This window comes from Phyllostomus hastatus, unplaced genomic scaffold (genome assembly GCF_019186645.2).
Source record: "Phyllostomus hastatus isolate PE091 unplaced genomic scaffold, TTU_PhHast_1.1 phas_contig_38, whole genome shotgun sequence".
NCBI classification, from domain to species: Eukaryota; Metazoa; Chordata; class Mammalia; order Chiroptera; family Phyllostomidae; genus Phyllostomus; species Phyllostomus hastatus.
The window spans coordinates 27,997,629-28,008,277 of record NW_025333869.1 but is presented as its reverse complement, the minus strand read 5'-3'; the positions used below and the strand labels follow the sequence as shown (position 1 = coordinate 28,008,277).

Here is a 10,649-nt window from a genome sequence, read left to right as displayed (position 1 = left end):
GTCCACCCGGACCGGAAGGAGACCGGGGCTCTGCAGAGCCGGAGGGCGGGACCCTGGTCCGAAGACCGGCCTCTCACCCTCGGGGCTTCCACGCCACGGCGCTCAGAAGGCCTGTCCTAGCGGGTGTGAGCCACGTGCAAACGTTTTCATCCGCCCGTCCGCCAGGGTTTCATCTAATGCGCCTGACCTCTTCCCTTTCATCTTCACATACTAGTAGGAAATTAAAGAATTTAGAAAATCTGAAGCGATTAACAGTTGGCAAGAATCTACTGAAACTATACAGCCCAAATCATGACGTTCAAACCATTAAATACACTGGTTCGTAAAAAACAACGAGGATACTAGATTAACAGAAGGATCACTCCGTAAACTATACAAACGTCTAATCACTATCCCATAGGCCTGAAACTAATGTAATATTGAATATCAACTATAATTGAAAAAAATTAAGTGATAAAAATGCACTGGGGAACGATTTTACTCGTTATGTTGACAAAGAAACTAGTGTCAACATAAAGCTAGTGTTTTTTTTTTCATTTCAGGAAGCAAAAAACCCTCATGGTCAAATGACACAGTTTAAGTTACATCAGTTTGGGAAAAGAGAGCTATTACCTAGTTAGATCAGCAGTTTCTAGAAACAGATCGAGGTATTTCTTGAAAAGGGAGCATCTTGTTCATGGTTTAAAGAGGAATTCTAACTGCATTTAGAAAAGTGAGTAAAATTAAATGTATATTTAATTATTTTATAAAGCAATAAGAACAGGGAAAAGACTTTTCCTAGACTGCTCCCCCCGCCCCATGGACTCTATAGATAACATGTAAAAAAGAAATTTAATTCAGCAAAAATCCCAGTTTATTTAAAGCAAAAAGCCGTTTCTCCCTTTGAGGGCATATTCTTAAAATAAACATTTGCTGGATATTCTAGCCCCCTCGTGTTGAAGAGAATTAGAATTTAGTGTGTTATGTTTAATTACCCTTAATAGGGTTCAGTAGAATATCAATCTGTTGAGTCCTTGATCTACTAAAGCTAAGAATCTAGGTTTTAAAAAACGCTTTCAAATATTATGTAACAAAAATACTATTTTTAAAAGCTCATCACACACTGACGTATAGGGGTGGAACTAAATGTCTAGAATTTGCTTTATAACATCTCAGATTTTTAAAAAATCAAGGGTGTTGAAAACTGCAGCAAAATCTATTGAATATGGGTGATGGGTGAATACAGGAGTTCATTGTACTACTCTATTTTTGTGTTTTTTTGAAAATTTTTAAATTTTTAAATCTCATAAAATGTAAGCTGAAGTAAATCAATGTAAAAATCTTTTATATGCCAAAGCAATACCCATAAAAGATGCAAACCTCATCCCCTGAATCCATCGTGATTCATACCTCCCAGGATTGAGCCTCAGTCACCTAAGGGTCATCGGTGACCTGATTGGAATTGGATGGGCCTATCCTAATAACTAGAAGCAGTCTTTTCAACCAGCAAAGCTCTCCACTGAGTCCAGGTAGACCAGCTTGTCACATCATGCCACAAGCTTCCAGTCATACACCCAGATAGCCTAAAATGTGATTTGCTTACAATGACAACTGTAAGACTGCTGCACACTTGAAAAATGTGTACAACACCAAATGGGGAACACATACTGACTAGGAAAATTGCTGAATTACTAATCAAAACACCTGAATTCTAGCAATTCAGGTGACCTGCCCAGGGCTATATACTAATAAAGAATATCTATGCTAGGTACTCTGCAGGGTTTAATACAGCTGAGAATATCTATGAAAATTGCTGACAAACTTTAAAGCATGCTACATATTACTACTGCTGTTTTAAAAAGCAGTAAGTGCTAATAAAGCTATGTAAAGCACTATTTCATAGTCTAAGTATAGAGATGGTAATAATTCTTTTGTCAGGGAAAAAATCAGACAAGGCTTTTTGGAGATGACCTATTAAACTCTTTCAGACTGGGTAAAGTTGCATAAATAATGGAGGAAAAGACAAATCTTGATTGAGGATATGAATGGGAAGAGGAAAAGACATGTATAGGGAACAGCAAAAATACAGGATCCAGCACAAATAACACCTTTTGTATTACAAACTTTTATTACAAAATCATAAGCATGTAATTCCGTAACATAACAATATCACACTCAAGCACACCATTATGACATTTTTGGTGAAATGTTCAAATTAAAACTATAAATTATTACACCCATATTACTACCCTACCAACCACACTCAAGCAGGTATTACTCTGCTGGACTGAACAGTCCATTAAAGTTACAACAAATATATGAACAAAATATTAGAGAATGACTTCTATTGGGTTTTCCAAAAAGTTTGTTTAGTTTTTTTCCATATGATGGCTCTAGTAGTGTTTAGCTATCTTTAATTTGAAACAATTTTGTTCCACTGCATTGTGACAGCTGTCATACCAGCGTGCGTTAAAAATAATTTATCAAAATTGGTCTTTGTGCAGCCATTTTAATGTTGAAGATGGAAGAAAATAAGCAATATTTTTGGTGCACTGTGCTTCATTATTTTAAGAAAGGTAAAAACACAACTGAAGTGCAAAAAAAATTTGTGCAATATACGGAGATGGTGCTGTGACTGATTGAAGTGTTAAAAGTGGTTTGAGAAGTTTCTTAGTTTACTGACATTGCTATGAGGTTGTTTCATGCATTGGAAGATGTTTAGCAGCACCCCTGGCCTCAACCCACTAGAAACCAACAGCAGGAGATAGCCAACATACTCAAAATATCCAAATCAATAGTTATTGGTAAAAATGAAAAATGTCTTTTATTTTAGAAAAAACTAAATGGACTTTTTGGCCAACCCTCTATTATAATCCATGGGTTCCAGCCTAACAGTGGGACATGAAAATAATTTTAATAGCTTACAACCAGCTGTTTTTAATGGAATAGAGTGGGAAATATTAAGGTGTATCACATATAAAAAGGGTAAATATTTTGTTAAAGTATTGTTTCAGATGTACACATGGGCACATGTCTGCCAACTCATGACATAAATGTATTTCTTATGGGTTGTTGTAATTTTTATTTCTTAAATACCACACTATATCATATGACAAAGTACCAGTAGCTGTAATTAAAGGATGAGATTACAAAAAAATTTAATTTTCCAAAATCTTCAGTGCTTGAAATTCTCACTAAAATCAGAGAAAAAATATTTAAAGAAAGGTACACAAAGACTTTAAAGCTCAGATAACTGTGAGGTAGATGGTGGTGTTAACCAAAATAGGGCTCACAAGAAGGAGGCACTACATCAGTTATTTCCAGTCTTCATCATCTCATGACACACCATAAACTAATTACTAAAGTTCTGCGGTACACCAAAAAATATATTGTATTTTTTGCCAATCTGACAAAACAAGTAAGTATAATTTTGATTCATTCTCAGTTATTGCTGGATATTGTTGCATTGACTGTTCTCATTTTTTATTTGACAGTCTAACGGGAAAGAGGTCAGTGCCCCTGACTAAATCGTCAGGCATTGCATGTTTTAAAAATTCTTGTGGCACACCAGTGTGCCTGCGGCAACATACTGGTTGAAAATTGCTGCATTAAATGAAGATGGGAATTTACATTTTATGTGCACTGAGTCTGAAATGCTCATAGGAGATTCTGGAAGTATGAGCTAGAAAAGTTACATGCAAAACTTAAAAGACATAGTGTGAGGTATAGATTTGGTAAACAGCCACACAGGTGATAGTTGAAGCCATCACTATCCAAGGACAGAGAAGAGGATTACACCACACAGGTCGGTCTGGGGAAGACCTGCCTTTAGAGAGAGGGATGGAATCAGAGACGGCAAGAGGGAGATGTTAGCAGGAACTCTGAACTGATTCAGGAGTGAGGCCACTGGAATGGCTACACTGTCATCAAATCTTGGCTTTACACTACAAGCGAGATCTTATTAGGGTAATGGTGCTTATAATCTAAAACTGATCGAAGTGAGTGCCTGTAACATTAGTGTTTGGTAGCCACTGCTGTCTCAGTCCTTGGCATGAATATCACACTTAGACTACACTATAGCTTTTCTGAGTGCCCAGTTTGGGTTTAACTTCCTGCTCATCCCAAGCCTCCAACTCACAGCACCGTATACACAGATGATGAATCCTAACTCTTACAAATAAGTGGCTAGAATCTTGTAACCAAGACAGATTCACAAATGACAGAAAATGTAGAACTCCTCCTCAAATTCTTCTTCCATATGGCTTTACTTTACAGGCCATACAAACCTGTAAAGAAGTAAGCACTGACTAATCCAAAACAAATTTCTTATTCATCTCACCCCTAGGAACTGAAATTATCTTAGAGTCCTTCCTGTTATGTAATGTCAACGCCCCTTGGTTTCATCTTTAGAGCATTATAATTATTTCAGTTGTCACTACTAGAAAACAATGCTGGACAACCCTGAATTTAATTATTATTCAGTATTAATAACTGACACAGTAAAACAGAACAGTAGAAAACAATTTATTCAATGAAAACTTCAAGTAACCATTTTTTAAAAAACATGTGAGATAGAAGCAATTGAGAGAAATGAGATCTTCCCATGGAGAAGATGGATACACTAAGGTTGAAATTGGTCCCCATATACATAAGTAAGTACTTTGAGGTTAATTCTGTTATACAAAACATCTTTATACAAAGAGAAAAATTTGAGCAATGCCTTGAAACAAAGAGCATGTGAACATAAAGAGGTGAAAATAGCGTATACATTTTTAATTTGTTATTGATTCAGCAACAAAATTTCTAAAGAAGAATAAGAATTATTTTCCTTTATGTCAAAATCTACTCTACAATACTGAATACTAAAAATAACACGTGGGAGAGCAAGAAGGAAGTAGAAATTAGTTGGAAATAATCAACTTATAGTTTAAAGGCTAGGACTTTGTTTCAAAAAAGATTTTATTTATTTTTATTTATTTATTTTTAGAAAGGGAAAGGGAGAGAGAAAGAGGGAGAGAAACATCAGTGTGTGGCTGCCTCTCACATGCTTCTTGCTGGGGACCTGGCCCACAGCCCAGGCATGTGCCCTGACTGGGAATCAAACTGGTGACCCTTTAGTTTGCAAGCTGATTCTCAATCCACTGAGTCACACTGGCCAGGGCAAAAAGGCTAGGTTTTTAAGTGAAAGCATATCTGACACCAGAAATAAAAAGGGAAAAACAGCAAAATAGATTTGGATTAGGAATCTCAAAAAAAAATTCACACCCATGTTCTCATCACCATAAGATTGTACTTAAATGAAAAAAAAAACAAACAAATCAATTTTCTTTACCTGCATTGCAAATAAAATATGATAAAAATCTACAAAACAAGTTAATCTTGAAATTTTAAACTTAAAAGTTTAAACCTCAGATCCCCCCAAAAGTCCATCTCAAAAGCTGGTAAACATTTATCAAATTCTTTGTAGGTCACATAAAAACACATATATAGTACTATAAATTTAGACTTTTCAGTTTTGAGTATACCTGTACTGAAAAATAGTGTTAAATTTTGTATGGTGATAGAACATTATGCTTAACAAGATTATACAAACACGTACACACAAACCTGCAACTCTGAACAGAGTACATTTACATCATTTCATACCCTTAGGATAAAAGTTATCTCCACAGCCTAACCAGGTGCTGACTTTAGAACATGCCCAAATGACTCATAAAAGGAAACTGTTAGAGAAGATCACTATGAAAAAGGAAAACCGTGTTTCACCTTCTTTGAAAATCACCCAATACATAACAAAGACTTTCATGTTCTCCTGATGGCAGATCAATGATGTAAAATAAATTAAGGAAGATATATTCAACACACTATGGAACCACATAAAACATTTATGACATAATTATTTAATATTTCATAACTTGGTTTACAGGACTGCTAAAAATTACAAAGATTTGTATGGCATTCTATGGAAAATAATGTACTTATGCAATAAGGTTTATGTATTTTAGCCTAACACCTCCATATAATTTTTTTTAAAAGATGAGATCTATTTTTAAAATAAATTATACTATGGCAAGAAATAATTCTCCATTTCTTAAAAAGATTTTATTTATCCCTAGAGAGAGGGGAAGGGAGGGAGAAAGGAGAGACAGAAACATCAATGTGTGCCTGCCCCTCGCACAACCCCCACTGGGGACCTGGCCGGCAATCCAGGCATGTGCCCTGACCAAGAAATGAACTAGCCATCTTTCGGTTTGCAGGCTGATGCTCAACCCACTGAGCCACACCAGTCAAGGCTATACTATATTTTTAACAGAGGATTATAATTTGGGATGACAGAAACCAGAGGACAGAACCAGTTATCCTAGATGCATCTAGGAAACATACACTCTGTTCACTGGGCAACAGATCAAGTCCCTTCCCCCCCCTTTCTCACTTCACACATTATCCTCCATCACCTTCATTATTCTACTTTTGGCTTAAAACCACTTTCTGTGAATGGTTTTCTGTCTCCTCTTTGTAGAATCAGATGTTTGAAATATGCCCCCAGAAAACAAAAGACACTGAATTTTTAATTTATGCAAGTACATAAATAAAGTACTCAAAATAGCACAATCAAATGTGACCATATAGAAAACAAAAAGGATATTAATTTTTCCGAGTTTAGATGGCAAAGTAGCTTCCCCAAAGGAGGATAGCGGTTTAGTGAGGACACACATCCCAGGAGAATCAGTTTATGTTTGGCTCTGGTAATAGCAACATTAAGTCGTCGCCAGTCTTTCAAGAGTTCACCAAGCTGAAAGATAGGTAATTTTCAATTATTTGAGGTTTCTTATATATTTGGGTTTGTTCTGGCAAAGAACACAATTTGTCTTGAACTGTTTTATTACTTTTAATGCTAACCAATAGACCACCAGGGAAAGGTTATTTTATTACTTTTAAAAATATATACTGCACGTCAGCAAATGAGTGGGTCAATAAACTGTGGTACATTTACACAATGGAATACTATGCAGCAGAAAGAAGGAGCTCCTACCCTTCTCGAGAACATGGATGGAACTAGAGAGCATAACACTAAGTGAAATAAGCCAGGTGGTGAAAAACAAATACCATATAATCTCACCTATAAATGGAAACTAATCAACAACAACAACAAAAAAGCAAACAAAATATAACCAGAGACATTGAAATAAAGAATAAACTGACAGTAACCAGAGGGGAAGGAGGAGAGGAATAATGGGGGAAAATAGGGGAAGGGTCGTCAAGGAATATATATATGAAGGCCTCATGGACAAAGCCAAAGGGGTTAGTTTAAGATCGAGGGTGGGAGGTGGGGGTGGGTGGGACAGAGAGGAGTAGTGAGGGGAAAATGAAGACAGTTGTACTTCAACATCAATTTTAAAAGTTACACACATATATATACATATATATACATATAGCAAAAAAGATTCATCAACACATTTAAAAATCTTGACTTTTGTAAACATTTGCCCACAATATCAACTTCAAATATTTCATCTTTGGTGTGATATCCTAGCCATAATCTAAAATTATTAGATACATATTAAAAACAAAAAGTAAAGCTATCTTCCATTCATTGTAGCATTGTTTGTTACAGTAATAAAAGTAGAAGACTCAGGGGAGTGGTTAAATTACACCATGACACATACATATAGGGTCCGGCATGTGTAACAGCTGCTGGAGTGTGGTTGGTGGGGTAATAATATGGGTGTAATAATTAATAGTTTCAATTTGGACATTTTACCTAAAATGTCATATGGTGTGCTTCAGTGCGATATGTTACAGAATTACATGCTTATGATTTTGTAATAAAAAATTCTGTAATAAAAAAGGGGCATTATTTGTGCCAGACCCTGTATAATGGAAAACCATGTAACAGTAAGAACAGAATGAAATCTCTGTGTGCTGACATAAAAAAGATCCCCAAGCTATTTAATTAAGTGACAAAGCAAAAGTTCAGAATAATATATTTTCACCTTTTGTGTAAAAAGGAGGGAACTATGAATACTGATTCTCATCTGCTTGTATATGCCTAGGAAATTCTAGAAGGTTATTAAAAAAACGAAAAATGTAATTATCTGTGAGTATAAAAACTGAGTAGAAAAGGAATATGGTAGAAGGGAGACTTTTTACTATGCACATTTTTACAACCATATAAAAGTATCACATAATCAAGAAAAAAATCAAGAAGAGGTAAAAATGAAAATAAAACAAAAACTGGAATTATCTATAAATCTAAAAGTATATCTGAGAAAGCCTTATATTTAAAATGCCCCAAATGCTCCTCAGAAAACAATGAAACTGCCTTTTGACCCAGCAATTCCACTGCTGGGATAATAACCTAAGAACCCTGAAACACCAATCCAAAAGAACCTATGCACCCCAATGTTCATAGCAGCACAATTTGCAATAGCCAAGTGCTGGAAGCAACCTAAGTGCCCATCAGTAAGTGAGTGGATCAAAAAACTATGGTACACTTACACAATGGAATACTATGTAGCAGAAAGAAAGAAGGAGCTCCTCCCCTTTGTGATAGCATCAATGGTACTGGAGAGCATTATGCTAAGTGAAATAAGCCAGGTGGTGAGGGACAAATACCATAAGATCTCACCTTCAACTGGAACATAATCAACAAAAGAAAAAAGCAAGCAAAATATAACCAGAGACACTGAAAGTAAGAACAATCTGACAGTAACCAGAGAGAAGGCGGGAGGGGATAATGGGGGAAAGGGTTTTCAGGAACTACTATAAAGGACGCATGGACAAAACCAACGGGGAAGGTGGAAACAAGGGAGAGAGCAGGGTTTGGCTGAGGTTGTGGGGAGCAGTGGAGGGAAATGCAGACAACTGTAATTGAACAACAATAAAATAATTTTAGAAAATAAAATGCCCCAAATGCAATAGCCAAGAGGTAGAAGCTACCCAAATGCATGTTTATGGATAAATGAATAAACAAAAGTAGCATATACATGCAAAGGAATATCATTGAGATTTTAAAAATAAGGAAATTGTCACATGCTACAACATGGATGAACCTTGAGGGCATCATTCTAAGTGAAGTAAGCCACTTACAAAAGGACAAACATTCTAAGATTCCACTTGTATAAGGTACCTAGAGTAGTCAACTTCATAGAGACATAGAGCAGAATGGTGGTGGCCAGGCTGGAGTGGGAAGGAATTAAGGAGTTGTTATTCATAGGTATAGAGCTTCAATTTGCAAAATAAAAAGTTATGGAGATCTGTTGCATGACAGTGTGAATATACTTAACACTACTGAACTATATACACTTATAAATAGTTAGGTTGGTAAATTTTATGTTCTGTGTTTTTACAATTTCTTTAAAAAAGAGGAATAAAAATATGTCCCAGACAAATCAGCAGAAAATACACTTAACTTACCGTTCCATCTTGATTACTTCTAACAAAAGACACTAGAATGATACTTTTGTCTCTTCCTTGGTATTTGTCTACTGTATTAACTTCAACCACCCCAACAGATGAATGTGCCAATAAATCATTGATGATCTTTAACTGCTGCCTATATGGTGCAATAATACCAATATCAGAGGGATTACATCCAGCCTAAACAGAAAAAACACAATGTAAAATTTTTAAAATCTTGCTTGATTTTTGTTATTTAAGCTTTACTAAATTCATTAAATTAAATGTTTACTACATAATGTGCCCAACTGATGTTTCTAATAGATATTCCTAAGACAAGGAGTAAATATAATTATTGAGTTTGTTCTAAATCAAAATTCACATTTCCCGAGCTGAAATAATTTCCTCAAACATTGCCCCCTGATTTTTAGGAGTTCGTGGCAGTGTAAAGGTTTGCATGCCACTAGACCACTGCTGCCATACAAAAAAAGCATAAAAATATACATTTCAACTTCTGCTATCCAACTCCCACTGACGTTTCCGATCCCCAATCACACCGACAACAGCACTATATTGACACAATCAGAATTATTTGATGTTACAAGTTATCCTAAAAAGAAACCCAAAATGCCATTATAAAAAAATTACATGTCTGGGATAAATTTTCTCAAAATGAAACAATCAGACTTCAGTTCTCTTAATAAACAAGGGTAAATGCTACTATATCTCAAGTTCCTTGCATTCTAACATTCTTTTACTTTGCAAATATTAATTTGCCCTCAAAGTAAAATACTAAATTACCTTAATAAAAGTCAAAGTCAGGAAGACAATGAGTTTGGCTTCTGTTATATTGCTCACACCACTCTTTTCAACTTGTTCTGGTGCTGGAACCTATATAGAAAAATAAGCATCCTGCTTGTAAATAATCTCTAAAGTTAAGAGCACACAGGTAGCTGTAAGAGGCTGTACTGCCAGTTGTGGAGACAGCTGAAAAATTTCTTCATCTTAAAAGTTGAAATGAGATTATTCACTTTCAGAAAGCCATCCAGAGGCAACCGTCTTAAACATGCCACAGTTCAGACTAAAATTTCTATGAAAGCCGACCGCACATGGGGCTTCACATGCTTTACTTTGTAATCCCCCATGTTAAGGACTCGAAGGCCAAAAAAGATAAGGCTCAAGGGCTCACAATGAATCATGGCACTAGGAATGAAAACTTAGATCTGGCTCCAATATCTGTGCTCTTTCCATTTTCTTGTTGCCTTTTACAC

The 10,649-nt window shown here is 35.7% G+C and overlaps 1 protein-coding gene across 4 annotated transcripts in view; it reads right to left on the bottom strand.

Moving 5' to 3' along the window:
• Positions 1-5,031: 5,031 nt before the first annotated feature.
• Positions 5,032-10,649, bottom strand: part of DNA2 (DNA replication helicase/nuclease 2) — a 51,239-nt gene continuing 45,621 nt past the window's right edge. For all 4 annotated transcript variants that reach the window (XM_045842120.1, XM_045842123.1, XM_045842121.1 and 1 more), the window contains 4 exons: positions 10,180-10,269; positions 9,397-9,579; positions 6,626-6,772; positions 5,032-5,810 (listed from right to left, as the gene is read on the bottom strand). In XM_045842120.1, coding sequence (XP_045698076.1) covers positions 5,742-5,810; positions 6,626-6,772; positions 9,397-9,579; positions 10,180-10,269 — 489 coding nt within the window. In that variant the 3' untranslated portion in view covers positions 5,032-5,741. The remainder of the gene's footprint in view (positions 5,811-6,625; positions 6,773-9,396; positions 9,580-10,179; positions 10,270-10,649) is intronic.